The sequence below is a fragment of the Cariama cristata genome, unplaced genomic scaffold, assembly GCF_000690535.1.
Source record: "Cariama cristata isolate BGI_N322 unplaced genomic scaffold, ASM69053v1 scaffold18213, whole genome shotgun sequence".
Taxonomy (NCBI): domain Eukaryota; kingdom Metazoa; phylum Chordata; class Aves; order Cariamiformes; family Cariamidae; genus Cariama; species Cariama cristata.
In genome coordinates, this window is record NW_009607996.1 from 20,086 (window position 1) to 46,807 (window position 26,722).

Below are 26,722 nucleotides of genomic sequence, written 5' to 3' on the forward strand. Positions count from 1 at the left end.
TTTTGTTCGCAGGTCTCTTCGTTTCCCGTGGTACCTACTGTTGAAAGAATTGCCTTTTTTGTGGCAGTGCTTAGCAGCGGTTACGCAGGGGCGTGAGAGCTCTGCAAACACGACGTGGTTCTGGGGGGCAGACCCGGGAACGGTTCACGTCGCTTCACCTTGGTGAGAAGATCGACAGTTAAAACCCCGTGAACAGAATACGCCACATCACTCTGGAAAGGGCTACGGCTGTGAGAGAGGAGGTGAGGCATGACAGTGCTGCATTTTTCTTATTATTTACAAATTGGACTATAGTAGCACTTAAAGCTCTCTGTCAGGTCAGGGTTGAAATGTGCACTTGAGCAAACACAACCCCCAGAGACCTGCACTCTCAACTGTGGGTCCTGAAGGAACTCAGGACCCCACCAAGTTTTTATACAGAAAATCAATCATTTTTTTTCTTTTTTTTTTTAAAGAATTATTTGCTAATCTGTGTGTCGGCTTTGTGGGTTTTTTGGTGTGGGTTTTTTTTTTTTTTTTTTAAATTCAATATTAATTTCCAAAACGATCTCCAACATTTTCCATCCTCAGTCTCAACCAGAAAAAACAGGAGAATTACTGGGCCTGAACTGAATGAGGAATTTCAGTTTTTGCTTTCTTTGATCATGGTTTCTGTGAGGAAGTTTCCAAGTTGGCATCGGCTATTCCATTACCATGTCTAACTGGAGCCTGGTAATACAGAGGTATATTGTAACAGCACCATCAGCATCCTGGAAAGCAGCTGAAATCCCACTGCCTGAGTCATTAGAAGGGAAAGCAGATGAACTTTGGAGGTGTTAGGTCATAGTACCTATCAGGTCCTTGAAATTTTTAATTTCTGCCATCCTATACCTTGCTCGTACGATCTGACATGCCAATTAAACTTTAATTGGTGCTTTCTCGCTGCGCTTTCTTCCTTCATAATGGCTCTGAGTAAAGCCTGTAAATCAGCCGCAAGCAGAGCTTAAGAACTCTTCATTTTCACCGTGCTCGTGCGCTTCATTCAAAACGTCAGCAAGAAAGACTGAGGAAAGATTAGTAACTGTGGTTCTTTTGTGGCAGAAGCACTGTAAATGTACCTGACAGCTGCCTATTACAGCATTTAAGTACTCCTAGAGTGCTTAAAACGGTGCTGTCAAAATATTTTTCAAAATATTATTATCCATTATTTATATTCTAAACAGAATTTGTTTGTAGACAAAATTTGTTCTTCAAGAGGCACGCAGCAGCTTTGTTACAAGCGAATTTCTTCTGATGATAGGTTGTTTAAAAACAAACCAAACACGAGTCAATGACACAACTGATGCCAGACCTGCCTTAGAAAGAATCGCTCAACTACGTACAATGAAAAAGGCTAAACCTTTGAATCCTTTTTTCCTTTTTGTAATTTAGCACTATTTAAGTACAACATCTCATAAAACGTATGAGGGAGCAGGCTGAAAAAGGTAGTAAGAGTTTAACCGAAGGCAGCACGCTAATGCGGACCCAACAATTCAACTCAATCACAGCCCGAGCACAAAGCCAGCAGCCTGTATGTATTTTCTGCACGAAAACATTACGGATAAAGTCTTGACCTCCAGTATAAACGTTAGCAAAGTCTCCTACTGAGTTCAAGAAGCCTAAGTTTAACTCTAGTGCTCTTTTGACCTTAGGGGTTTCAGCACATCTTGTCGACTCCCCCTGTAATTCTGAAACAATTTCTGCCCCTTAGGCAGTTTCCCATCCTGTCGCCCTCTCCCCCCCATACTGACGACTCCGTACCTCAGCAAGGCACTGGGCAAACACAGAAAGAGCCCAGGGTGACCTCTGACAGCAAGAGCCTCTGCCGCTCAACACCCACAGAAATGCGCGTCTTTTCCCAAGGCCGTGGCACCTGACTGCCGCCCAGACGGACCCCGACTCCCAGCCCAGTGCCCAGCAAGCTTTGCTGATGGCAGACTGCAGGGTTAGGACAAGTTACGATTGCTTTTACCTCCCAAAAAACCACTTCTGTGTCCTGAAAGGCTCTGGAGAAAAGAAGGCCCATGGCTAACGCCATGTTTTTGCCAGCTCCAAAGAGAAGTTCGGCATCAAAGACACGGCGTAGACAGCAAAGAGGAAGGAAGAGCATGAAACTGTGCCGAAGGCTTCAGAGAGCTTTATGGCTTCACTGGATGGGACAACAAAAGCTGAGTCCGTTAGGGAGACACGGACACCTGCTGCCATACTACAGGCCAGAGAGCCACCTTCGCCCGCTCCCAGGGGCGGTTCAATCACCACGAACGCCAAATCCAGCGCACACCCGCACAGCCTTGGTCCTGTCCACAACAAAACTGTCCAGTGAGTCAAATCCCGCTCACACGTGTGCGGCCTTGAGACAGCTAAGGAAATAACAAGTAACTCTTCGCTCTGCCACATCTGACTCCGGAATGATGTCGTGTTTTACGTGGGTCACAAACCTCGACCGGAGGATATTCCACGGCACAAGACTTAACATCATCTTTGGAGCCGTATCGGCCCAAGAAGTTGTCAGTGGTTTTATGGCAGCAGTCATTTTGTTTTAAACTTTGCTATTTTTGTCATTATTTCACAGCACTGATTAACCTAGGCGGGAGAAAGGGGAACGGTATGCTGCTCCTCTCACAGTGAGATGATCAGCAATGGTGAAAAATGTTTTCACGGCGTATTCACGGACACCTGTTCAGGCTGAGCACTCTTTTATAACAGAAAATATCAGCTGACTTTTAAGGCAAAATATGCAATTGTGATCTTAAATTAAGCTGTTTTAAGTTAAAAGTGTTTAAAAAATACTTGTATTGGAACTATTTTTGTTCTACCCTTTGCATTTAAAAAAACTAGCCAAACACATTCCTGCCACGATAAACACTTCATATACAGATTGAAATCCAGGAACTAATTTCCATGAAAAGCAATAAATCCTTACGAACAGGTTTCTTAATGGAATCACTTAAGATCTTTTGAGCAGTTTGATCCAGCATAACTAAAATAAATAAGCACATATAGTATACACGTCAGGCATATCACATTCTCTAAAATATGAACAAGCACGACTTCCAAAGCAAATCCTCTGTAAACGACCAGTATACATCAAGCATAGCTGAAGTACCTTGGTTAAGCTGTTCTTCCACTTGCTTGAATAGACCAATACGTCAGACCGGGGATGAGTAGTTCTTGCTTGAGTGTACAGGGGTTTTTCAACTTTCTGTTTTGAATTGAGGAGGGAGAGCGCTACTTTTGTAGACAAACCAAGTGGATTGGGATTGTTGGGACTAACAGTCCATGTGGAATAGGCTGAGGTTTTCTGATCATTTTGCAGCAGGTGCAGTGGTTTCCTCTTCAGGAGATAACACCAGGTAAAACTCGTTGTGGTCTTGAGGCTTGGAAATGACAACCTCTGCATTTCTCCTGCATTCATGGCAGCCAGTGTAGTCCCAGGCTTTGCTGGGCCCTGGCTATTGATGTGCTTGCTCTCGTTACTGCTGCTTGGGGACCTTCTTTCTTGACTGCTACTTACAGCCTTGAGAAGAGAACTCTGATTATTCACTGGAGACAATTCAGATGGCTTTCTAACCACAAACACCGGCGATGCTGAAGACTTAAGGTCTTCAGATTCTGGTGACTCCTTTAGGGTTTCTGAAACACCAGTGTCAGATGAATGACGGTCAGGCAACAGCAGGTCTGAAGTACCAGCTTTGCTGCTTTTTTCATGATGGGCAACACCGTCAGGATCTAAGAGGTGATTTTCAAGAGGCTCCGTGGTGCAAACCTGTCTTACCAAAACTGGTTTCTTCTGCTTACTTGTAGGGTCATTAGATCTAAAGTTCAGGGAATGCAGTGGTCTAGCATCTGTCACACAGGCAGCTCCACTCTCATCTTTAACACGCTTTTGCTGTTTTTCCATGGCAATATCTAAACTGTTGGCTGGGGAAAGCATTCGTTTACTTGAAGCTGTAGCTTCTGGTTGAGGGAAGAGTCCGCTAACTGGCACTTTCTGAATAATATTCAAAGAGCTTGACAAAGGTGAATTTCTGGTTCCACTTTCTGGTTGTGAATTTTCAAATTCAAATGAATTTGGCAAAGTCCTCTGACGATCTTTGTGAGACTTTGGCAGCTGAGTTTTGCCTTCAAGTGTTGGCACTGTTGCAACATCTGTTTTGCAAACAGATTGATTTACCTGATCCTGAGTCACTAAAATGTGAGGAAGGGGTGTGACGGTTGCAAAGCCATAGGATGGCATGCTGCTGTGAATACGGACGGGAACCACAAAAGGAGGAATCTGATGTATCTGACTGCTGCAGTTATTAGGGACAATTTGCTTTAGAGGAGGCACAGCGTATGGATTAGACATGTCAGACAGTTTGGTCTGCAATTCAAAGGAGGATGCATTCTGGTCCACCCCAACTTGACTCAGAACAGTCTGAGCTGATAAAGTATTTTTTAGCAATTTAGAAGAGTATGGCTGACCTATATGTAATGTTTTAACTTGAAGTTGATACTTCGGAGCAAAACAATCCTTCTTTTCATCGGGATGACAAGAAAGTGCGTATGTGCTCACTTGTTCCCCTTGGGCTGATGTTTTAGTAGAAGTCTGGGAAGGCTGATGAGTGGAGGATGGCTGTCCTTGATTACTCAATACGTGGTCTAGAGGCTGCTAGCTAACAGGATTACAATTTTGAATTGCCAAGTGAGGCCTGGAGTGAGTCTGTGAATGCTGAGTGCTTGAAGGAAACTCCACCAAAGATTTGCCAGAGGCCTGCAGCCTGTGCAATGGCACTGTGGGTGCATCCGTAGCGTGAGCCGTCTGAAAGGAAGAAGTCGACTTAACTTGAGGCTGGTGATTTTCTGGAGCAATATTTAAAGATATTTGTCTTACAAATGGCCCCCTCCTCCTTTCTAGCAGAGGCACGTGTCCAGTAACTCCATTTGCAGATGACACTTTTGGAGCAGCTATCTCGACGAGCGGGGCAGGTTTTGACAGAGACATGCTTCCGCAGTCAAAAGACTTACTCCTGTAGTCCACGGCCTCCATCGATGGCTGTGTGCAGCTGATTTGCTCCGAGGCAGCACGTCTCATTTCCCGGTAATGAGGTCCAGGCACAGCCAGTGTGTGCGAGCCAGCGGGAATCATGAGGAACTCCGCCGACCTACCAACAGGCTCTGCTTTGGAAGGGTTCTCAGCCTTCAAAGTTTCATCTTTATCAAGTGAAGCCGAGAAACTGGAGGCGTGAGACAAGCTACTCTCACGACTTAGGCTTCTGGAAAGCACGGAGTCAATGCTTGATTCGGCAGACGAATGCTCCATTTCAGCCAAGCGAATTCTTTTCTTCTTCGGTGGAAGCTTCTCTGTTGGCAATTTTGACAGTGTTTCGCTGCGCTGTGGCCAATTAAACCTTTCTGTCTTTTCCTGATCACTGCATTGGTTCTCTTGGTCCCTGTCTGGTTCTTCTGTGACCAGTATTTCAGGAACCTGGATGTTATGCTGGCGAACAAGTCGTGATTGCTGAAGCGGTGCGCTTCTCTCATTTCCCTGAACTTCCCCTCTTGGTGCTTCTGACGGCAGGGGTTGATGATGCTGGGGAGCATTCAGATGAGAGTGCCTATCCTCTTGGATTACAACTGTGTTCAAAGAGCGGTGCTTTGCAACCTTGTTGGGCTCCTGAGAAGAGACTGGTGATACTCTTTCAAATGACTCAGATTTCTCAAACGAGCTGTTTCTGCTCAGTGAATTGGTGTGCTGTATTACTGAAATTCCAGTCCCTTGTCTTTTCAACTCCACCTTTTCTTGCACAGCTGAGCTTGCCTGCTTTTCAATGACTGGAGCCATCTTTGACTCGGTAGGCTGATCTGTGCCTCGTGCCACAAGCTGAATATGGGAACTTTGAAGTAGAAGGCTGCTTGGCGGTTGTGAGCCTGCCGCTGTGGTCACACTGTGTTTTGACAGACTGGAAGAATTTGCTGTCTTGCTTTGGCCTTCTGTGTTCTTTGACGGTATGCTTGTGTCATTTTGCTGTGGGTCATCGTCATCGCCCACACTTTTCATTTTCCTTCTTTTCCTTATTTGGGGTGTCTGCTCCCAGACACCAGTTGAAGTAGTGACTCTGTAGTGCAGAATTTGAGGCTGTGTACTGTTTGGAACAGTTTTATGCTCAGGCTCTCGGATTGCTGCTTTAGTTTTAGGTCCATGCAATTCCGAACAATAAAATTTCTTGTGGTTTTCAAAATTTTCCAGTTTTCTATATCTGTTTCTGCAGGTTTCACACTCAAACATTGTTCCTCGCACCTGAGGGGACTTCTTTGTTTTTTCTAAATTTGATCCCTGTGCTAGGGACTTGCTCCTTTGCAATAAAGATTCATTTGATAAATTACACCCCGGATAACCTTCTTCTACAGATCGCACGGGTCCAAGAACTTGGCTTTCACCAGTAGAAGAATCTTCTATTGCTGCCTGTCTAACAAGGGTCCGAGGATGTCCACCTTGGTTCAGTGGAGTAGCAGGTCCTGATACAAAAACATCATCATACAGGGAGCCAATTTTATCATCAAATGACTGACTTCCTCGAAGCGGATGAGAGGGAGGTATTACATTTGGAGGTACCGCTGAGTAACTGGTAGTAGGCATAGAATTACTTCGTGTTATAGGTAAACAGTCAAGGGATGGTACGGAAAGAAGAAAAACTTGCTTTGATTTCTCAGTGGGTGTGAAAGGAGACTTTGGTATATCAGAGCTTGAGCTAGTTCTTCTTCCCATGGGCTTTAAGTCAAACTGGAAAGAATCCTTAAATATGTAGGATTTTGGTGAATCTATGCTTCCTCTTCTCGAAAGAGATGTTCTTCTTGGTTTCACACTATCTAACTGTTTGTCATCCACAACAGCTTCGTTATCAGAAATTAACTTTGAGATACGCTCCTCAAGAGTTTTTGTTGCCATGGGAGGTCGCATTTGGCCAGAGAGAATCAGATTTTTTTCGGCGCAAACAGTTTGTACCACCGATGCTACCACGCCACTTGCTCTTGGCACACAGGGCAGGTTTTTATTTGGATCTTTCTCGGAGGTCAGCAATCCTCTTACGAAAGGAGCTGGTGGGCTCATTGTTTGATCGGCACTTTCAGAACGAGAGAAATACCCAGAATCAGTACTACCTAAACTTCTAGGGCTCAAAAGACATTTTCCTTGCTGATCTTGGGAACCGTCGGTTGCCTGTTGTCTCTGGAGCTGAGCGTGCGCTGCTCCTACCGCAGACCCCAGCTGTTCCTCCAACAGGCCCATTTCTACTTTCTGATGTTGCTTGATGTCATTCTCCTTGAACGAGGCTGTATGTGTTAAATTTGACTGAAGAGGTGTCACTTTAAAGTCTCCCTTTCTCTGTGCTGCAGCAAGCTCGGGTGCTGGTTCTGTTACTTTCGGGCTATCAGCCCTTAAGGGAGAAACATTTACAGGATGAACTACTACTTTTGGTAAAGCTGCCCTTACTTGAGGTTCTGTATCACGTACTGAAGAGTCACCTGGTATACAGTCTGGGTTGCTTAATGGAATAGGGCTTGCCTTCCGCAACGTTTCTGCACTCGAAATGACTTTGACTAACTGTGCAGGTTCCAGTTCTTGATCATCTTGTCTTTCATCAGCAGTGCCTTCATCTTCACTTTCACCGCTTTCTTCCACATCTGAATGAATGCTAAGTGCTTTGTCCGAGTCATGAGATAAGAAGAGGCCACCCGAATCTGGTTGTAGGACAAGTCCAAGTTTGATAGCATGTGCATGAGATTTTTTGTGCTTGTACAGATTGCTTTTGGTTTTAAATGAAAACCCACACGTCACACAAGGATACGGGCGCTCTCCAGTATGGGATCGGATGTGCTTTTGGAGAACACTGGGCTTGGCACAGGCCCGATTGCAATACTCACAGACGTATTTCCCTAGCTTTTTAGGCTTCTGGTCTTTCAAGAGGTTACATATTTGTTCTACACCATGGTTTACAACTGATGCTATCTGGGCTGAATTATACATGGGACCTATAGACAAGTGTGTTGAGCTTGATGTGCTAATTGACAAAGGCGAAGACGAACTAGCTACTAACTGGTTTTGAGGAAAAACTTGAGTTACAGTGGAAGATGAGGTGTGAACGACAGACGAAGTTACTGCTATGCTGTATATCTGCTGGAGCTTGGGGCTTTCTTGACTCTGCTGTTGCACCAGCGCTCTAGTGAAACTCGGACACATAACAACCTGGTGGTTTTGCTGACTGGGTTTAGTTGTAAGGTCTTGTGAATGAGAAACGGATTGGCCTTGTGCTTGTCCAGTCTTGGCTGTTGCTGCTACATGCACATTGTTTAACGTACAGGGGTAATAGTGAGGTCCAGCTGCAAACTCATGCTGTGACAAAGCAGACTGGTTTTGGACGCTCATTGTATTGGACGTGAGACTAGAAGAGGTGCTTACAGTTTTATTTGGTCTCAGTTTCTCTATCTGCATCCCGTAACGGGGACACTCTTGGGCTAAGGTGTTCAGTTCAGGCTCCATCGCTTTTAATAAGACATCGAATGCAGTACGTGTACATGGGGATGACGTACTGCAATCAACAAAATTAATACATTCATTACTGTCAGTCTTTGTTTTACTTGATGAGGAGGTTGAGAGAGACTTCTTCTCCAGTGAGTTCAGTTGGTTTACATCTGTATCCTCCACTGCCTGTTTACCTGAATCTAAGGACTGATGCGTCAATGAAAGCCTTGCCTGCCTTGACGTCTCGGATTTGGTTGTTTCAACGCTTATCTCACTACTAAGCACTCCTCCGTTTTGTTTGGTACATTGATTTCCATTTTGCACGGGTAGCTGATCCTGTGCCGTGGTGTGTTCGGAGGTATCCGGAAGAGCTTTTAGCGGTGAAGGGTCTACATTTTGCTTGGCCTTGGCTTCAGCAGGGCTTCTCAAAGGCGATTTTGGTATTTTTTTTAGATGGTTTTCAGTCACAATCTTTTTTCTTTTCACCCCCTTAATCGTATCTTGGGTTCCTCTAGTACCAGCATCGGTGATTTCTGTTAAAACACAAAGAGAATAAAAAAGAATATTAAAACTGGGTAACGCAGTGTATTTTTATTTATGCCATTTTATCATCTCTAAGTTTCAACAGTAAGCCACGGGGCAACAGGACTGTCCATCTCTCTAGTCTCCAATATTTTTTTTTAAACAGTAAACATACCTTAGAGAAGATCTCTTTTGTTTTCATCTAAAAAGAGCAATGCTTTCTAACTGATGCTGTAAGACATTACAAAAGTAATTCACTATAGGAAAAGCTTCAAAGGAAATGTAAGAAAAGAAAGGCTACTGAAAGAGTATTTCAGCATTTATAGCAACTCCTTTTCAGATAAAGTAAAAAGAAAACTCTCTCTTGTGCTTGCTTAAAAATTCAAATCATTATTGCAGGAAAATGAAGAACCAAGGCACAAATCCATTCTCATGTCGTGTTTGTCACTTTTTCCATCTACATGTTGCAGCAGTCAAGGAATGGAGACAACTTCCTCATGGTTATATTTGTAAGTAGATTTATCACGGAAACTGCACAGCCACCCACACCATCTGTCAAATACTGTATTTCAGAGCTCCAATTACCAAATTTCAATAGCATTTCAGATGAGCAACTACTGCAGATGAATAAAATCAGTCACACTTAAATGATTTTCTATTTGTGCATCATGAAACAAACTAAATTTGAATTATTTCATTACTAGCTACACTTGTTGCTGATTTTAAGCAGGTATGGATGTGGAGTTTCAGGGGTATAGTGAAAAGCAAACGAACTGGAGTATTATTCAGAAGAATAATTTTGTAGCAAGTACTTGTATTTGTACAGAGTCCAATTTCCTCTGTAACAAAAAATTCATATAGACTGAATTCCAGTGTTGACACTAACAAGTTTTTTTTCCCAGATACCTGATGTTACACACCTTTGTTTACCTCAACAGTGTGATATTTAATCTGTTAGTTATTTTTTTTTATTTTTTTAACTTCTTTCCTAACATACACTCAGTCATAGCCACCACCTCAGCTAGCATCACGGGTAGTGCAGAGGAAGCCAAATATCAAATGGATGTGAATCCATTTTCTTAAGCTTTTACAACTCATTCATTAGGCTGTTAGCCAAACCCGTATTCGTCTGATACTGCCAATACTCAGAGCAAGGGAAGACTGATGTGACTAGAGGGCTGACATCTCTGGAAAGGTTCAGCTGCACACCCATTTTGGGAAGCAGTACTGAGTAACTCCACGCACCATGTCTACCTGCACAGAGTTACTCAGGAACAGAGGTTTACGCGCTCTTCTAGGTAAGGAACAGCCTTAAGACAACATATAAAGGGACAAAATTCTGACAGTCGAATTCACAAGGAGGTAAGTGGAGAAAGCTCAGACTTCCCAGTAGCCGTCAACAACCCCACGGCCCCTTTGAGGGGCACGGGGACCGTCCTCTTGCAGAAACACCATCTGGCTTCCATACGGCGGTGGGAGGAAAGCCAGCGCAGAGCCGGCACCTGACAAGACATACTGGAGCTGACAAACCCAGGGCAAAATTCCTGCTCTGTGTAAAGGAAATCCAGGCCATGCCTAAAGCTCGTCTAGCAGAAGAGAATGCAAAGTGACCCGTAGGAAAAGGCAGGCAAGAAGCTGTTACGTTCTCTCTGTGCCAGAGCACAACCCAACTGGGATGTGTGCTAATGCCAGATACTTGGGAGTTCAAAATCCTGTTTCCAGCTCGATGCCAACTTAATGTACACACATATTCATTTAGGGGGAATGGATATTCAGGAGATTTCCTTGCAAAGTGAAAGATTAAAGACTACACATCACACACAATGTATAGCAAATGTGGAAGTTCTGCAGAACCTGACCTATTCTGCTCTCAGCCCTACCAGAGAAAGTTTTAACTGTGAAGAGCAAGAGCCTGCTTTGTCACATTCAGCAGTCCTACGGAAGAGGCACTCGAACCCCTTGCCAGAACTACTGCCTCCGAATCCCAGTTATGGGGACTTCATGCTCCTCTTGTGCATCCAGAAAGAAACTTCTGCAGTAATTGTTCACTTAACCTTTAAACAAACTTTTCATTGATTGCTTTACCACCAAAGCCTATTCATATCAGCCTGGATTTAACATATTCAAAGCCGAGCAGCCTTCCATCACGGTGTTTCGTACCTTCCATGACTTCACAATTAAATGAGTGGCTTACACTAATAAGCTATCATCAATATTATTAATGGTGATTTCTTTACTGCAACTGTTTTTTCTTCAGTAACAACAAAAAACAATTTTACACTAATCAAAGAGAAAATAACAAGGTAATTATATAAAAGGGTGCTTTTAGCCATGGTTGGGTGATCTCTCTGAAGAACGGCCACGTTAATTGAGTGTAAGTAATTTGGTTCCTTTTATGCATACGCCGCAGCTTTTATCCCGTCACATCACACCTCCACACCGATCCCGCTGCCGGTGTTGGCACCCCAGCGCTACGGGAAGAGCTGGGCGGAGAACACGGAGCTGGGGAGGTGAGAGTGCCAGGAATCGCCAACATCCAAGGACACAAACGTACACAAAAAAGACTAAAGTGTTTTATACTGCAGTAACTGAACAACCAAACGATGTGCTGCTTCCTGATGCCTTAGAATATTCAGTAACTACTATTCCTACATTTCAACCATACAGCGCAGAGGAACAAGCATACTCAACTTGCACCATTTAGTGAACTGAAACCAACACAGTTGGAAGACGTAGTGTGGCTTACAAAAGCCTTAAAGAAAGTAAAAACGTGTCTCTAATCTACCAATCAAGCAATCAAAAATACAGTTTCACTACGAACACAAGATCAGGATTTTCCATAATCTATGTACTCCTTTTACTTTTTTAAAGTGTTGTTCAACACATGCCATACCATAAAAATTGTTCGGGACATTGAAAAGGAAAGAAAAAAGAATAAACAAAGGCAAGTTATACATTGCATTACATACAGAAATAGTAATTTTCTTTGGTCTTCACGACCACTAATTGTGCTGCTTCTATACCAATAAAATTCCAGTCTACAGACATCATGAGAACTAATTTTTTATTTGTATTTCTGACTCTACATCTTTTGTGATTCCAGAGACAGACTCGCAGGTTTGCTTCAGTGTACCCACCTATAAAATCTTGTAAAATGTACTTTCTCGACAATGGCTTTACAAGGCTTAACAATAGTTTAAATCCTGTACTCTACTCCTGAAAAATTTAGAAATCCTTATTATTAACAGAAATACTCATTTTATGTTTGCTAACAACCAAATTTCTAGCATATCTGGAGGAAAAAAAGGAACCTCTGACAACTTCGTTTCACTTCTTTTTAGTTTTTTGTTCCTTTTGTGTAAGTCTTCTCTTTGTCTTCCCAGTTTATCTTGAAGATATGCCATCACACCTTTGTTAATCTACAGCTACACGCTTGCACAAAGATCAGCTGCATCAATATTTCCAGAGACAACAACAAAACCAGCAGCAAGCTTCAGTCCCAGAATGCTAAACGCTCCTCTGCCTTTCGGAGCTACAAACTTTCGGGAGCGTGACAACTTGTGCCAGGGCCGTGTACCCACATCAACAAGCTGACACTGAACAATGAGAATGTAAAAGCATCCTCATGTGAGGAAACAAACAAACAAACAAACAAAGTTGATCTGCTTTTCTTTCTCTCCCGGCCACTCCAGCCGCTCTGCTCACCTCCCTCGGTAGTCACAAAGCCCTTCCCATCATTCGGTGGCAATTCCCCTTTTTCTCAGGTGGCGACACGGTGGTGGTGAGAACTGCCGTCACCTCAATCAGATGTCTAAAAAGTATCTTTTTCATAAGCTGCGCTACACCAAATAGGATTAAGGTACCCAGCCCAAGAGAAAAGGTAACAATGCCATTGCGCTCAGCGCCTCGCTTTTCATATCCCAGGGACACCGGAGCATCTCCTTTCCATTTTGCCTGGTTGGCTTTGTCCTGCTTTGCCATCAAGGTTCTCCGTTTAATTCTTTTGCTTCAGTATGAATTCTGCATTCAAAACATGACAAGAAAAACTGATGTTTCTAAACATGATTTTGTTCACCTGTAATTTCTCTGCTGCGCTTTGCTCAATGCACAGGAAATCGAGCAAAAGAACACAAGCGTGATGGTGTAGATAGCAATCTGGCAGAGTAACCCAGGCAGCAAATAAAGGAAAGGTATAAGCGATCTCATTTTTTTCTTCTGAAGCATTTACTGGTGAACTAGACAGCGTCTTGACAAAATGATCTCAATGGTTTTGTTTAAGGAACTTCCAGAACTGCCTGTCTCAAAGCCTACGTGTTATTATAACACCCACTCTCTTTCTCTCCCTTCTAAGAGAGCTACATGCTTGCACTTAAAAAAAGACGGAAGCGACTAAGAGGGAACTCAAGCAAGGCACCAAGCTCCCTTCTCCCTCAGTGCTGCCCTGCGAGACACCGAGCAAGCAACCACGACCTGCCCGACAGCCCAACGGATGGCACCGTCTTCATCGCATGCGCTCACCTCACGTTGCGGAATTTCAGAAGTCATTGTAGGCTTCCACACAAGAGACCAGATTTTCAGAGCCAAGTGCCTAAACTTTAGCTCCTAGATCTGTACTTCGGCTCCCAGGGCACTGCAAGTAAGATCAAGCTGCTTCTGAAAGTGTTCAAATACTAACTGATGTCCTAAACGCACAGCAAGGTTACTCTGACGCCTAACAATGGTAGCGATCCAAAGGTGGGTTTTCAAAAGAGAAGAGATCATTACTAAGGATCTTATTCTGATTAAAGCTAAGCTTCCCAGTGTCGTTAGATACTCAAAATATTCTTATTCTTGACATTTGATACTTAATTTTGATTTCACCAAAACTATCGAAAGCGCTCATGAATCACCCCACCGGGTCTGTTTCCATGAATAAGTAAAGAATATCATTATGAGATAAAGAAATAAGTCTTGCTGGCAAATGTAAGGCCGCCAGGACTTACATTAAACGCAGCAGGGAATAACTAAACTTTCATTTTTTATTAAATTACCTCTTTGGCTTCATACTGCCTCCTCCATGTTAAGTATAGCCATATTTTTCCTAAAATTACAGTTTTTCCAAAGCATAAAAAAAAAAACAAGACAAAAAACCCTTGACTACATAAACCACATGTACAACTATGAAAATGTTCACCGTCAACAGAAGATTTGAACAAGATTAACCCAAGCGCCATGCTTAATTTTAAGCACAGAGAGGATTTTAAAGTCAATGACCAACAATTTTAACAGTCTTATTTCAGGTGCGGAACTTCAGACCTCTTGAGGTGGTCACTGGGTGGGCACTCCCTGCTTCGGAGGTCAGGAGGCAAGTTAAAGGGCCTGGGGCACTCCAAGTCAGCATTGATATTTGAAAACCTCTCTCAGTAAGCCTCATCTACACTTAAGAGCTGTTACTGCCGAGAACACCAGTCCAAACATATACAGAGCGGACCCCTAAAACCCACTTGATTTGTACGTAAAGTACAATTTGACATTAATTAATTTTAAAAAAGGAAGGGGGAGCTTTGACATCCAAAGGCTAAAGCCATCTGATAGGCACTGGAGCAAGTGTTCACCTCTGCCAACATCTGTCCTTTTGTTCACCTCAGCAAATACTGGACCACTCCGTAAGGCACGGGTAAGGTTTAAGTATGGTTTCACGATTTCATACTGCCTGTAAACATATAGTTCTTTTTCTTGGTGTTTTTAACGGACAGGACTAAGCTCTGGGTTGATATGCGACCCATCAAAGGTACTGCATTAGCTGCTGGCAAGAGAGAGGTTCCCCAGTCCTCTTTTCAGGGTCACTTCACACCAGGTTTTTGTACTGAAATGACTATCTTATTAGCATCATTTCTCATTATTAACCAAAACAGCAGAAGTGCTACTAACGCAAGCTCCAGGAAAGGTGCGCCTGTGTTAATGTGGCACCAGCACTCATTTGAGTAGTGCCATTAACCTCAATAACAGGATACATTTTTGTAAAGTCAAATTAAATTTTAATGCTCTCCACCATCACACCCTGATGAGCCCATAAAATCAGTGTACCTCAAGTTCACATATTAAAGGTAATTGTAGAGAAAATGTATATTGATATATACACCAAGAAATCATAGCCAGTACTTCTACCACTAAGTTCGTTTCCCAGATTCAAAAATTAGTATTTCGTAAGTCATCCAGATCAGAAGACATACCAATGTACAACTCCCTGGCTATACGAATCCTGCTTTTCTGTTTTTCTTGTTGCTTAATTCCTTTTCTCATTTGCAACTTCCACCATCAAACAAATCAGGTCAGTAAATTCTGCGCACACTTCATCTCACTGATGGCGAAACTGGCAAGCACCTCAGCAAAACCAATGCAATCTAAAAACCTTCCCTTTGCTCCACAAAAGGATGTTGTGATGCTTTAGCATCACAACAAATGTGGCTGGCATTGCTTTACATCTAAGTCTATTCATATGCAATTTACAGGTTTTCAACTAAATACATTCCAAGAAATACCCATCTTGCTGGCTACCAAAAGTAAGCAATAGTTAAGAACAGGCAAACATTATTCAATAATGTTTATTACAAATGGTAATGTTTAAACTCCACAATCTACTGTTTCTACTAATTCTATATTAACAGGAATGAATTGTCACTTTGAAGGTAACACCGGGGAAAGGAAGTATTTCTTGCCTTTGAGTAACATTTTCCTGAAATAACAGGCCTGCCTGTACGTTAAACTAGCGCGAGAGAGACAAGCGCTGGTGTGGGAGGGAGCAAGAGGCTCCCCAGACCCCACGTCTCCCAGCACCTCTCCCACCAGTGTCTGAGTTGCAAAGATACACCAAAGCTGAAAGGGGAGAAAAGCTTTCTGGACCGACCGCAGCCTGGGTAAGGAGATACAGAAACGATCTACTTGTTAATTCAAAACATAAAAGGTTCTTCCCCAAGAATCAAGAACGCATACCGCCTCGTAAGCGCAAGCAGCAAAGGGTAGGTTTAGGGGTGCAGCCGCACAGGTACTGGGGCCCACTCCTCACGCAGCAGATGAACTACCCTGGCTCCGTTCGCGTTAGCGAGGGCAGAACGGATTAGCTCTGTAAATTGAGCAATAACATTTTGGCGTAAGGTAAGGGAGACACCTTCGCCCCGAGGCACGCAGCTGGGGCTCATCGGGAAGCTGCCCTGTGACAGAGCTTCATGCCAGACGGGAGAGCCTGCCAACTCTTCTCTGGCCTTGGGATAGTAAAGAGCAGAGGACAAGTCGTCATTTGGGGCCGTCTTTCTGACAGCATCTTTTCACGTCACGGCTGCTCACATCAACGCAACCTTGACGGCAAGACTCCTGATGGCCTGTAAGGACATAACGACCCTATGCGAATGAGACCAAGAAAGGTCTTCTTTATAAGAGTTTGGTCTCATTTTGTGCATTTAGCTTCTTGGCTTGAGTGAAGAAAGTAACAACCAGCAGATCTGTAACCATAAAACAGGGCGCTTGACGAGGAAGACCATGAAGATCCAACAGCAATAAACGTCTGACCGCTGGGGTAATGCCAGAGCCTCAGCTGAGAAATGCCAACATCCATACGGGAACAGGAATCAAATACAACACTTCAGCGCATCTGAAAACCTCCGACCAAAGTGAAATGGATTATTTTTCCCCTCCAAAAAAGAGTTCATTTCCCACTCAGCATGAAACGCATTAAATGAAACATGACATTTGATACTGATGGAGATTTCCCACCGTTACGTGCGTAAGAAACCAGCAGAGGCCGAGCCACCAGGATGCTTCACAGGACCCGCGCACTTCACTGAAAGGCAGAGGAAAGGCAACACACAACCAGCAAACGCCAACCACACAACCTATGGTTAATGCCTAAATACTCACACAAAATGCGAACATGTGAACATTCAGCGAGCGCATATACTACAGTATTTTAAACATGATGAAAAAAAGATTAAAAATACTTACTATATTAAGTAGCCCTATGGAGTTTACGTACTGGCTCTGCATTACAGCCATTTAACAACTCTATCTACACAGAAGCCTTAATACTAGACTAAGAAAAGTAATCACCACTTAAGTGCTGTTAAGATAAAGCAGGCTGACTATAAGCGAGTGGGGAGACAACGTTATGCGAGCTAACATCACCAGCAACCCCAGTCCGAGAAGTTCTTCCTCACTGGGCGCTCCAAAGACATGAAGAAAGACAGGCTGTCTACCCAAAGGCAAATTAACGAGCTCCCAGTCCAAGCCTAATCAGAAACCAGTTCCACTCAGTTATCCATGTAAGAATAAAGCTGTTTAAACATAACCGGTTAGAGAAAGTATGTTGCCAGAAATTAACTAAAATACCTCAGGGACATCTGGAAATCGTCCCTGAATGTCAGGCAATGTTGTGAACAGTTTCATGACTAAATGATCTGTTTGCAATTTAAGGTTTATCAGTTGTTACTGGGAAGTTAGGATTTGGCCAATAAATCATTAGGACAACTTCAGCCCCTAACACACAGAAGAAGAAAGGCCACTAAAAGCGAATTCTAGAGCGGCTCATGAAACAGCAACCAGTTAAAGGGTTATCAGCAAAAAGCAACTGCTATCTGGTCAGATGAGATACTGAACATAAACTACCCAAACATGAGTCTGAGGAGAAAAAAACAGAAATGAAAGGAAGAAGATGCTAATCAAACTATCTTTGCACATAATGATGCTCAAATAGAAGCAGCTCCTTAGTCATACTCTGCTTTCCTTTTAACATAATCTTCCGTTTGAAAAGCAGGGATCAAATGAAGCAATTTCCATACCGCCTGTAGCAACTGAAGAGAAACGAAGAGCAGCGAAGAGCTCACACCTAACAACCGTACTATTTAAAAACAGAGAAAGGAACAGGAGCTCTGGCAAAGCGAGCAGGAAAGTCTTACACAGCAGGTCTTTCTTCTAGGACTAAATGGTGCTGTGAACACGACAAAGGCGGGAGAAGTTGATTTGATGGAAACCTAGACACCAGGAATGTCCTCAGCGTGGAAGCTCGGCCCGGCGTGCCGGCGGTGGGACGGATGATTTCCCCCCGGGCAGGTTTGCCTCAGCATCAGTGGGAGATCCTCAGTGCCAAGACCCCCGAGCGACTCGGAGCTCTTCCCATTCCCCAGCCTCGCCTGCCCTTTCACAGACGTGCACAGCTTCTCTCACACATAGATATCCGCACCTTTTTACGGGATTCTTATGAAAGGCTCCATCCAGGTCAGGCTATAAGTGTACAGCTACCAGAGAGTGGTACGCTCTATCTCATTCGCTATCCATTTATGTAGTATATTTTCCCTTCAGAAGAAGACCAAAAGAAACTAACAACTCCCTGAGCTAAGGGAGTATCCGGAAAGTATCAAACAAACCACTAATTACTCATAGGCAAGGTAGACTACAAGGAAGCGAACAAGTAAAAAAATCTTGCATTTCCACAACTGGCTCGCTCCCAGCTCTCATCAGCTACAATTAGCAACCTATTGCATTTACTACACATGCGTAGGTATGCCTCTCGAATTAGCTAGCTCGTTAGCTCCGCATCCTCCCACCGCAAAAATGAGCTTGTTCTGGCCTCAGATCTTAGAAACTTGCAAGAAATCCTTCTGTTCATTAAATCAGGGTCAAGCTCGGAACATCATTGCATCTGAAAACATAGCCACTGATTTAACAACGTACTGTACCGGGATTTGGAATAGTTGCTTCCCATCTACTATCAGGAAGATGCTTTTTCAACAATGTCAATTTGTATAATGTCCCTTTGCAAATGATACTTGCAGGTTAGAATCTCTTTTGCTGAACTATCACTCAAAAAATTTGCTATACTTGTCAGGAAAAGTCAAAACACTATTACTTTAACATCCCATTAACGTTTTAACCAAGTTCTCATAATAGCTCCTAAGGATGAAATGTTCAATTTAAGACTGTAAATCTGTTTGTCTGCCTGTCAAAACAATACCAGCTCTTGCTATGTCTAGCACCAGCAGTGGATTTACCAAGCAGATTTCAGCTCCTAGTAGTCTAAACTAAACGTACTAACCAAAGAAAATTAAAATAGAAATAACAGATACAGGCATTGACTCACAACCCCGGAGGTTTATGGGAGCCAGGAAACTTCTCTGGGTTAAGCCCATATTCTAACGTTGTTTCTCAGAGCAAAGAACATATAAACATCTCCGTTTTTATCAGTTTGCCCCCACTGGTAAAATGAAGACATTAACATGTACTTAACTAGTGAAGGAGAACGCCATGAAAAATGAGGTGAAATGTTATCAGAGACTATTTCTGCTCCCACAGAAGTCAGGGGAGTTTTCTCACTGTCCTTTGTGGGCATTAAAACCCTGCACTGAACGCGCCTGAAGACAGACAGGACCTTTCAAGTTGTCCTTGCTCTTATTAGCAGCATGCAACATTCCCTCAACGTGCAAACACCGGATATTTTAGGAATAGCTGGGACTTTATGAAAACGTGAGATACTGTATGACATGAGCTACAGACAGGAATAGTTCCTGCATTAAGCCGATCATGTCTGGCTGAGTTGCTGTAAATATTTTAGGAAGATAATTCAGTCTTGATTTAAAGCCTTATAGTTTGATGTACACAGAACAATTTAAATGAATTACCTCTCAGACACATGTAGTGACATATTTTAATGTAGATACAAACACTTTGTGAAATCAGACATCAAGAAAACGCACAACTGACTTGCATGAAATATCATTGCTAACTTGTAGTTCTGAACGCTTGGAACGTAACAGGTAGGTAGCTCTGGTGTACGTGAACAGAAAAATAAAAAGGCAAGCTAATCCTCTCACCAGCGTGAAGTAGCAAACAGGACACTACTGTAACTTGCAACTTTTGAAGATTATATACTTCCATTTAGAGCGACTGTATTTCTAGCCCATATGGTTGCTGAAGATAAGGATGCAAAGATGAAAAGAATCAAACGAAACTTTGGATCTTGGTTACATGTCTTGCCCAAAAAGTAAGGCGCAGTTTCCTACAAATACAAAATGGAAAGAAAATGTTTTGGACTAATGATAGTACATGGGTACCAGAGGAGCAAAGAATCCAGAAAGCTCACGTCTGCAAACCTACAGGAAAAATTCAGGGAAACACCTGTGGAGGATGCGGTCACTCTAAGTCAGGAAATCAAAACGCTTAAATTGTTTAGCATCGCATTTCCTGATTTTTGTTCGATCTCTCCCTTTCTCATTTCATTTCCTACTTCCCTTGAACGAAAGCGTGCCGTGCTGAGCACGGCTGACAACCGAGGGAGCAGGGTACCGCACCAGCACGGCGTGCACCCACCTGCTTTTTGGCAGGGAGAGGTGCGGCGGCAGAAGTGGGATCGGGAGTGCCCGCGGGCAGGGGAGAGGAGGGAAGGGACCTGCCCGCTCCTTGGAGGCCAGACGGTGGGCAGCGAGAGTCGTCTGTAAGCTGGGACACGGCAACATAAAAAGGGCATCAATCTTTAAAGTAAGACCTATGCAACATTTTGTTCATCTAGGGAGAATGTTGGTATATTTATAGTAACGTATTTGAAACTCCCTCTATAATTTTGTCAATAACGTGCATTCATTTAACAAGAGGGATAAGGTAGGGAGGATTTGGTAGGACTCCGAAGACACAAAATATGCCTATCGTGAATCTGCAGCAGAACCTACATTTCTGAACTAAAGACTCATGCTTCCATTTATCATGACAAACTTCCTTGCCTAAATCTCAGTGCCACTCAATTTACTAGAAAAATAATACTCCGGTTAAAAAAACAGCAGATGGGCAAACAAGGTAAAGGGCATTTAATTTCAGTTGCCTCTCCTCCATGCCAACACACTACTTTGAAGGGACTGCAAGTGTGGGAGGGGAACATATGTGCATGTGGATTGTGCATCTCGGAGAATATTCGCTGCTGGAACGTAATCTCTCCTCTTTCCTTCCACAACAGCTCAAGCATATGTTCACACGATGGGTGGTTTCACGCAGCTACACGTGGACCTAAGGAAGTGAATGGAGAGTCTTACAGTCCTGCATGCAAAGAGTGACTACAGAGCCACCCCACCAAACGCTGGGTCACCCTTGAGGCTTCAGACACAGATCAGCACCCACGGGAGGTGCAGATGGAGGTTTTAGGTAGCCCCATGACAGAGGCTGGAAATAAAGGTCTTTTTCAACAGCACCCCAGAAATTGCTTGGACTTTCCCGGAGTCCAAACCAGGGCTTTGAATGGTTGTGTCTTGGTGGTTTCTCAGTAAATACTGACAGAGCCTGCTGCCATTTAAATAACCACTGATCAAGTCAGATAAAACTCTTGGACATGCCAACAATGCTTCTGTATCTCAGGATGCAAATGTAGAGGGCACTACTAATATCAAAGCATGAGCCTCTGGAAAGAGAACTGATCTGGGTCAAATTCTGATACTGTCTTAGGGACAAACGTGTGGTACCTCTGGAAGGGAACTCTATCACCAAGATAGATCTGTCACAACTGCTTGGACTCTGGAAGAAGTGAGAGCAACTCAGAAATCCATCCATCTTGAGAGACCAAGAAGTGAACAGCTGTGATGAGGATCTGAAACTGAGGATGCAGGAGAATACATAGCTTCGTCTTCAAATTCCACATGCAGCATCTCCAGCCACAGGTAAGAAACTGGAAGAGCTCTTTAAGGAAAATGAAAATGATGGAGTGAGAAAGTATAGCAACCTGGTTGATAGGCAAATGACAGACTCAAACAGGTGCTAAACAGACCTGAACAGAGTTTAAGGACAGACCTGATCCCTTCCACTCAGGTGGGTACTCCAAAATGAGCACTTGCTCTATCAGAATTTGTAAACTGGAGGGGATTAACATAACGTACCAATCTGAAACTTAATTGAGAGCTTATTCCTTTCTGCTATTTACGACATCGTCTTTTCTGGGGGTGAGACCAGGACTGCTGTAACAAAAAGAGCCATCAGAACATGGATCCTCCTGGTCCATGCTATGGAGCATAGAACTTGAAGGAAAGGTGGTGTTCAAGAGGTAAATCTGCCCATGCTTTGTCTGAGTAAAGTCAGCTGCAATTGTTGAGGCAGCAGGTAATACAAAGCCTCTGATCCGTAATAAGACAGGCTGAAAAAAGGCTTCTCCTCGAAGCTAGACAGAGAGATACCTGCCAGTCCTGGGAAGAGAGCAGGAGACGAGACTAGGAGATGCCTGCATGCCATTAGAGGGACTGGAAGTCTGAGTTCAGGATGGATTTGTTATATTGCGTACAGCTTGCAGTGACAATTGGTAAACTGTTTAAAATTTTACCTATCGAAGAAATAAGTACAGACAGTCTACCCATCTGCCCCTCTCCTGCATGTGCTGGTTTTGTCTGGGACAGAGTTAATTTCCTTCATGGTAGCTGCTATGGGGCTGTGTTTTGGATTTGGGCTGAAAACGGCGTGGATAGCACAGGGATGCTTTAGCTGTTGCTGAGCAGGGCTTACCCAGAGCCAAGGCCTTTTCTGCCTCTCACCCCACCCCACCAGCGAGGAGGCTGCGGGGGCACAAGGAGTTGGGAGGGGACACGGCCGGGACAGCTGACCCCACTGACCCAAGGGATATCCCATAGCGTATGGCGTCATGCTCAGCCCCCATAGAGCTGGGGGAAGGAGAAGAAGGAAGGGAGGGACGTTGGGAGTGACGGCGTTTGTCTTCCCCAGTAATGGTTCCGTGTGATGGAGCCCGGCTTTCCCGGAGATGGCTGAACACCGGCCTGCCCGTGGGACGTGGGGAACGAATGCCGCCTTTTGCTTTGCTTGCACGCACAGCTTCTGCTTTCCCTGTTAAACTGCCTTTATCTCAGCCCACGAGCGTCCTCACTTTTACCCTTCTGATCCTCTGGGGGGAGGGGGAGCGAGCGGCTGGGTGGGGCTCAGCTGTCGGCTGGGGTTGAACCACATCACTGCAGAAAGTCAAAAACTTGATCAAACAAGAACAGCAGCTTATTCAGAGGGATGAATTCATACCCGAAGAATCACCACAACAATCTGCAAGTCTAAACTGCAATGAGGCAGAGGAACACACGTGTGTCCCAGACCATCCCAGACCACCTTATATTCTGAGGACACAGCAATCGCCATGACTGAGAAGCAGACTGAGGAAATCCATCTTCCATCTGATCTAGCCATTTATCATTGATCCTTTTGGCTGTGACATGGCAAGCAGCAGTTACCTGAGATGATGTCGTTGAGTCCAGAATAGTACTCCTAACAGTCAAAGCGACCCCAGGATCGGTGGGCAATGCAGAGTACACATCAGGCCATGCAATGGCTCTTTTGGGGATCTGCCATCCATTTTACGGCAAATCTTAGTGTTGCTGGGGTTTGCCACCAACTTCAGTTCCCTGAACAGTTTCAGAAGCAGAGAGAGAGATTTAGAAGGCAGTCTTGGCATCGCTGGTGCCAAGTATGGAGATAACCAAGTTAGTTCCACTAGTTCTAAAGAATGCAATGACGATGTTGGTGGAGCTGACGTACCTAGGACTCAGACTGCCGTGACAGGCAGAGAGTGGCTACAACAGATAAAGAAGAAAACAAATGCTTACAGCGTTTCATATTGGCCTTCAGTGGCTGAACTGGTTCTGGGGATGACCAAATCAGAAGCCTCTGTGGTAATCACAAGGATCTGAGAGGACTTGACTTTACCAGTCTGGAAGGGAGAAGACAGAGAGACTTTCTTGGGATGGCTTTCTTAGGAGGATGGCCAGCGGCAGATCAAAGATAAAGCAGTCTGATTCAGCTGACAGCTTTCCAGCCCACGATACCCACTGGGTCCCACATCAGAGAAAGCTTTCACTGCCTTCTCAAGGAGAAATTTTCTGTAGCTCAAGCTTACTATCCCTTCCAGGTTTTAAAGAACACCATGTAGAGCACTTGCTGGGAGAAAGACCTTCTCTGTCACACCAGTGAAACCCTGTACATGTGTCAGAAGACGAAATTCAACCCCGAAGCAGGGGCGCACCCAGGGTATAAAACAGCCTTGGGAGAGAACATCAAAGCTGAAGAGAAGCACAGCTCTTCCTACTGAAAATTCATAGCAGTAACTGGGCAGTTGAGAGAAAATGAAATGACAGGAGAATTATTCACCTTCACTGAGCAGGAAGGTGAGCATGGCCCCTAATGAATGTGTTTCTGGTCTCAAGAGGCAAGTCATCTGAATATCCATAATCCGAATGTATTTGTGGACTATCACTCCAAAACCCAAAAAAGTAGGTCTTCCAGTTGCAACTTTATACTAAATAACCAAAGTCTGCAAACTTGAAAACTATGTCTGCTCATTTACTGTCTCCTCTGTCCTTAACAGTCCTATTCCAATCTGCACTTAATTGGATTACTACAGTTAATGGCAAAATGAGGTGTTAAATACGTATCTTTTTGTAGTCAATTAAACTTAAATCCCACACATGTATATAAAGTTATGTCCAATCAGTGCACGATGCTAGTCAGCAGAAACCCAGCATGACTAAACTTACAAAAAATTCCTCCCTGCAAATACGCTGTGCCACTGACAGCTCCGCTACTGACAGAGCAGTAGTTAACTTATGACAAATTCCGCAAAATTACATTCCCTATTCATTTCAGACAGGAAACAAACAAATCTAAAGTGATCTAGATGAACTGAAAGACAAAATAAATGAACAAAGAGGAAAGATATATACAACCATACTTCACATGAATCTGGACATATCGGATTGTGATTTGAAGTAACTTATGTGAATATGTGCACATTTTTGTTTACTTGTTTAGCTCAAAACACATATTTTCTTTCTTTCAGTGGCCTTCAGACTCCAAAGCTCCAAATAAATCATTTTGTTTACTTCATATCACCAAGAAATCTACCTATTCAGACATTTAAGAAACTAAAAAACAAAAGGCAGAGGACATTTTTCATCTGAAAAGAAAAGCATAACCTCATTATCTCAGTTATTTCCATACCAACTTTCTACATAAAAATTTGTTTTTCAATTGCCAGCCATATGACTTTAGGTTAGAAGCCAAAAATTAAGCAATGATCTCTTTGATTCCGAGATGCTGAAAGCTGAGTGCTATCATGACGTAAATCTTTGCAACCCCATCCTTTTCACAGTACATCGTTAAGTTTACACCAGAGAATTTCTCTTCCTTTGTGCAGAGATGTCACTGGGCCACATGTGGGAACAAACGCCTCAAAGCAGAGGTTAGCTCATCTTTAGCCTGAACACATCCATCACAAAAAACAATCCACAGCAATACTACTTCTGCAAGACCAACAGCAACAAGAGCACGCTGCTATACTTTACATGCCAAGTTTTCTATGTTTGCATGACACCACCACTCATCTACAATCCACTAAATAAAACTACATCAAAACTATTTAGTAGAAGGCCTAGTTTGTTCAAGAGTCTCTGTAAATGTCTGAAGGACTGCTATTACCATCTAGCCACTTACTTCTCTTCCACCTTTTACAAACACATAGAGCAACATCACAGTCCTCGTGCCCATAAAAGACGGTTTGTATCAAACCTTCCCTTGAAAAGCTAAACTAGTCATGAGTTTGGAGAAAAGAAAGCTGAGATATGGACAAGATTTACAAAATCACAAAGACAGTGGATAATGCGACTGTAGAACTGCTATTTAACGAATCACACAATGCTTGAACCAGAGGTCATCTGTTGAAAATTGAAGAAAAATGGGAAATTGAGAAAAGAGGATAAAATAATGTACTTTTTAATGTGATTGCTAGTGATCTACCACCGTTTGCTGCCACAGAATGCTGGATGCAGATAGGATTTACTCAAAAGTAACAGCTCCTTCAACGTCTAGATACCAAAGGGACGAGGCAGACGTCCCTAACCCAGTATCTGTGGAAAGCATGAGGGGAATGGGCTAAAGAAAGTTGCCAGGCTCCGTGTGCTGTCCTTAAACAGCACGTCCTGTTGCCTCGAATGCTGGCCCAGATGGATCCTGCTGAGATCCACTTGGGTATTCCTTCTGTTCTCTAATCTTCAAACAGTTTTGAAGTTCATTGTTTCAAAAGATAATAAACTTGGATTCTGGGACAGAGCCATCAACAATTTACAACATGTTCACAGATGTGTCACAGGCCAGAAGGACAGCTCACGACCGACCACGAAAGGTGAGTGCCTACCCAGAACAAGGCAAAGCACTGACACAGGGTCCTGTTAGAGGAAAATACCTCGTGTCAAATCCAGCAGCTGCTCTCAGACCCAGAGGTGGCCCTCAGGGACCTCCAAACCCATCCTGGCCCCCAACACACTCTACCCACTCACCAGCTCCTCTGGCGTGACCTTTGCTAGCAATCACACCCCTACCCGCTCCGGTTGCTGCACCGCAGACCCCCCCATAAACACAGTGAGTAAAGAGCCCCTGAGTAGAAAACAGCCAGAGGTGGAGTTTAACGAGGAGACAGCACAGACTGTGCTGGTCAGGAGGAGAATATGGCCGGAGAAGCATCCTGGCCAGCCCCTGATAGCATGCCAACAGATCCTTTTATTCAGTTATCCTTCTACTTCCCACAGGTGTTCCTTCCTGTATCACCTAAATCCCTCACTTTTTCCACCTTTGGTTCATCTCCCAGACATTCCATAGTAGGTCCTGTGAAATCCCCAAAAGCTTTTCCCCTGTGTCCCC

At 43.7% G+C, this 26,722-nt stretch overlaps 1 protein-coding gene across 1 annotated transcript in view; it reads right to left on the bottom strand.

Annotated features, from left to right (window-relative positions):
• Window positions 1-12,057, bottom strand: part of HIVEP1 (human immunodeficiency virus type I enhancer binding protein 1) — a gene marked incomplete at both ends in the record, with an annotated part of 32,138 nt that extends 20,081 nt beyond the window's left edge. The window contains 2 exon segments of the mRNA XM_009696971.1: window positions 3,125-9,053; window positions 12,022-12,057. Of these exon segments, the coding sequence (XP_009695273.1) occupies window positions 3,125-9,053; window positions 12,022-12,057 (5,965 nt within the window).
• Window positions 12,058-26,722: the final 14,665 nt, after the last annotated feature.